The 3,932-nt window shown below is 33.1% G+C and overlaps 1 protein-coding gene across 1 annotated transcript; it reads right to left on the minus strand.

Moving 5' to 3' along the window:
• Positions 1-908: 908 nt before the first annotated feature.
• On the minus strand, positions 909-3,175 carry LOC120089890 (NAC domain-containing protein 35). The gene is made up of 3 exons (XM_039047317.1): positions 2,796-3,175; positions 2,434-2,702; positions 909-2,087 (listed from the first exon to the last, which is right to left on the minus strand). The coding sequence occupies exons 1-3, from the start codon at positions 3,079-3,081 to the stop codon at positions 1,353-1,355; spliced, it is 1,290 nt and encodes a 429-aa protein (XP_038903245.1). The 5' UTR covers positions 3,082-3,175; the 3' UTR covers positions 909-1,352.
• Positions 3,176-3,932: the final 757 nt, after the last annotated feature.

Below are 3,932 nucleotides of genomic sequence, written 5' to 3' on the forward strand. Positions count from 1 at the left end.
ATTATTATATAGTATATGGACCTCTCTCTATACTCCTCATAATTAATTAATTTTACACATAATAATTACAATACTCATAATTTATGCTATTTTGTACCTCTAAAATCCTTTAGCACTCTAAAAATTCATTACGGTTCAATTGTGAGATAGAGAATATTTTTTTAATGCATTTGCATGGTAGCTATTAAATATGACCGTATCTTTCCTGATTCATACACTTAAATCTTAATTCTTATATTACACGCCAAATCGAACATAACTAAATTGACATACAAGTGTGAAAAAAATAAGTGATTCGAATAATTTCTAATTGTACTAAAAAAATAATAATAATTCCTACCCTACACTTTTTAAATTTCTCTATATGTATATATATATCCTTTAAAGTTCTATTCTATATGCCCAAATCCCAATAAAAATCCTTTTATCTTTATACACCAATTCAATAATCAAGGTCTTTTATACTTTATCCTAAATTTTTATTAATTAATTTTGTCAATTAACTCACAAATTCACGAAATTCATATGGATTAAGATATATGTTCTTGAGTAAGAAATCATATATCTCAATTTTTTTTATTTTCGATACTCTACTACATATGTGATTAAACGAGAGAGTAAAACACGAGAATATATATATATTATATATAAAGTTCAAAAAACTTATAGAAAGCCTAGTAACTTATAATTATTAGTCCATGTGAGAAATTTTTCTAGTACTATAAAGTAGTTTATATATACATCCCACATAATCTCTTATGATCACACTTAAATTATATATATCATTAACTAATATATTATTTTATTTTATGGACCCATATTAAACTTAAATGCTATTGATATATATAGCAAGCTTATGGAAGATTTTGATATACATATAATGAACTTTGACCAGAAATTAGAAAATCTTGGGAAGAAGAAACATTCTATTATTATTAACATCAAGATCTGACAACACTTCAACAAGTTACAACCAACAAGATCCCCTTTGGATCTCTTGCAAATATAAAACATCCCTAACTAATTATTTTAAAATATAATGTAATCAACAAGAAGCAACAATAAACTAACTATAATTATTTTTTTTCCAGATTAGTCATATATATATATATATATATATATGTTCACATGATATCATGCAACTACATAGATTAAAAAAAGAGAGGAAAAAAAAAGGAAATTGAAGTAGTTTGAGGTAGCAACAAAGTGACGTTATTCTTCAATCATATATGTCATGATGAGTAGTAGTTGATTGAACTAAGCATATTGATATTGCCAACCTGAATATAGTTTAACTGGTTATAGTGGCTAAACATGTCGTTAACGATATGAATTTTTCCGTTGTTGAAAATTTACTTGAAGGGATTGGTTGCGTCTTGGATTGGATTCCACTCCCATAGTCTGTCGGAGAATACGACTGGTAGCGTGTTGAGGGCGAGTTGTTGCGGCGGAGGTGGGGGTGTCGGTTGGTAATATTGTGACGGTAGAGAGTTTACGACGGTGGCGGGCGAAGTGGATGGCAGCGGGTGTTGTTGTTGATAGTGAATGAGCTTTTGTAGGTCATCAAGGGAATTATTGGAAGGAGAGAAGAAAGAGGTGTAAGTGGGCAAAATAAGTGAAGAAGAAGAAGGTAATTGTTGTTGTTTATGGAGAATGATGGATTGGTGATCATCTTCTTCCATGCAATTGGGAGTTGTAGAAGCTGAAGCTGGAATTGCGAGGGAAGAAGTGGCAGCCATGTTGATTAATGAAGTTGTGGGAAAAGGGTTTTGTTTGGAAAGGCCAAGAACAGTGGTGACTTCTTCACAAGAGCTTGTGGCGGAGGCGTCGGCCGCAGTGGCTTCGACACCAACACCAATTTGAAGTTGATGATGGTGGAATTGTGACTCGAAACTCGTCGGGAATTTATCAGTGGATGATGATGAAGTTTGGACGACATTAACTGAGCCACCCGGAAGAAGATTATTCTTTGGCGTCGACGAGCTTGCCATTCGCGAAGACGATGCTCTCGACGGGAGAGACCGAGGGAGTGAAGGGTGATCTTCAACTCCGGCTCTTTTGTAAACCCGACACAACGAAATCTCTGCCTGCATAACAAAATAAAGAAAATTATTCAATAAGATTACCACAATCGGAGACATTTTGAGAAGCAAAATCTCATCTGGAAATTTTCTCTCTCTCTCCCTCTGAAAACTTGGGGGGAATTTAAAGCAAATCACGCAGTTCATGACAAAACATTTATCAAACACCCAAAAAAGTACTGTCAGAGACTGATCAGTTATAAGGGTGTGTGTTGTTGTACGACTAGAAAACAAACAAGAGATTCATAAATTCCCTTTCCTGCAAATTAATGATTAAACTAATCCAAACTAAAACCCCAAAACTCTCAAAGATTTGAAGAATGAAACCAAAAGTAAAGTCATGCAGAAGAACCTTTTGATATCGTTCGGTCTCATGATGAGGCAAGCGATACTCGTTCATAATCCAACTAGTGCGAATACCCTTAGGCGCCTTGCCGGAGTAGAAAACTAGGGTTTTCTTAAGACCAATAGAACGAAAATCCTCGGTACGAATCATGCGATCGGCACCGGTAGCCTTCCAATAGCCGGAGGTGGTAACACGATTGGGACGGTCACCGTTGCGGTATTTGCGATCACGAGGGACGTAGAAGAACCATTCCTTCTCGCCAATGGCAGCCAAAGCTAGAGGATGAGAGAGAAAAGAAGAATTGAGGAATTAGAAAGAAAAAGAAAAAGAGTAAGAAAGAAAAAAGAAAAAGGGAGAGAAAGTAGTACCAGGAAGTTCCCAAGGGTCATAGCGATAAAGATCAAGAAAAGTGATGAGTTCGACATTAAAGCGTTTGCCCTCAACCTTACGGCGAAGGTAGAATTCAACGAGCTCTTCTTCGGTAGGATGGAAGCGGAAACCGGGCATAACGACGTCATGTTCGTGTTGATCGTGATCAATAATATCATCGTGATTATGATCTTCACAATTGTTGTTAGTTTTGTTGTTGTTGCTGCTAATTTCTTCGTGGCTCATCGTTGATGAACTGCTTCTTGCTGAAGCTGCAATTGCCATAAAATTCCTGATTTTAAAACCACTTTCTCTTTCTTTCTTTCCTTTTCTCTCTCTCTTTTTATCTCTTCTCTCTCTCTGGGTATGGCTTTATGTGGGTGTAAATTATATATATATTATATATAATATATATATATATATCATATACATACATATTATATTTGTGAAGTGAATGGGAGCAAGTGGGGGTGAACAGAAAGATAAGAAGATAGTAATTAAATTTTTTATATATATTATATATATAATATATATCGTACAAGTCGAAAAGTTTCTCTCTCTAAAACCCAAGAAATGGAGTTTTCAATTTTAGCTTTTTGAAAAGGGTAAAAAGGGCATGTTTGGGATTGAGTGATTTTTTTTATAATTAATTTAGTAAAAAAAATACAAAAAAAACTTGGATGCCTAATCATAGTTTGACTGCAAATTTCTTACACCTTTCTTCAAATATATATATATATATAGTGTATGTGATGAGAGTGAGACGTATAGAGATAAATGTATCTTCGCGTAAAAGAATATACATTATTTATCTTATACTATGAAATTTATTCAATTTTAAAGTATTTAAAATTTATTCAATTTTAATCTATAGCTATCAATTGTCTAATATAAATCATTTTAGTAGTTTGAACTAAATTTAAACTTTATTATAAGTATAAAGATTAAAAAATTGAACAAAATGTGTGTGCGTGTTTTGTGTACCTGCATCTTATACTACATTTATCTTTGTACATCTTGATTAATAGTCAAATCATATATTTTATCATGTGACAAACTCTTTTTTTTATATATATATGATTAGAATGAGATACATAATGATAGGGATATCTTCAGATGTACCCAAGTATTATACT

Source organism: Benincasa hispida, chromosome 11 (assembly GCF_009727055.1).
Source record: "Benincasa hispida cultivar B227 chromosome 11, ASM972705v1, whole genome shotgun sequence".
Classification (NCBI taxonomy): Eukaryota; Viridiplantae; Streptophyta; class Magnoliopsida; order Cucurbitales; family Cucurbitaceae; genus Benincasa; species Benincasa hispida.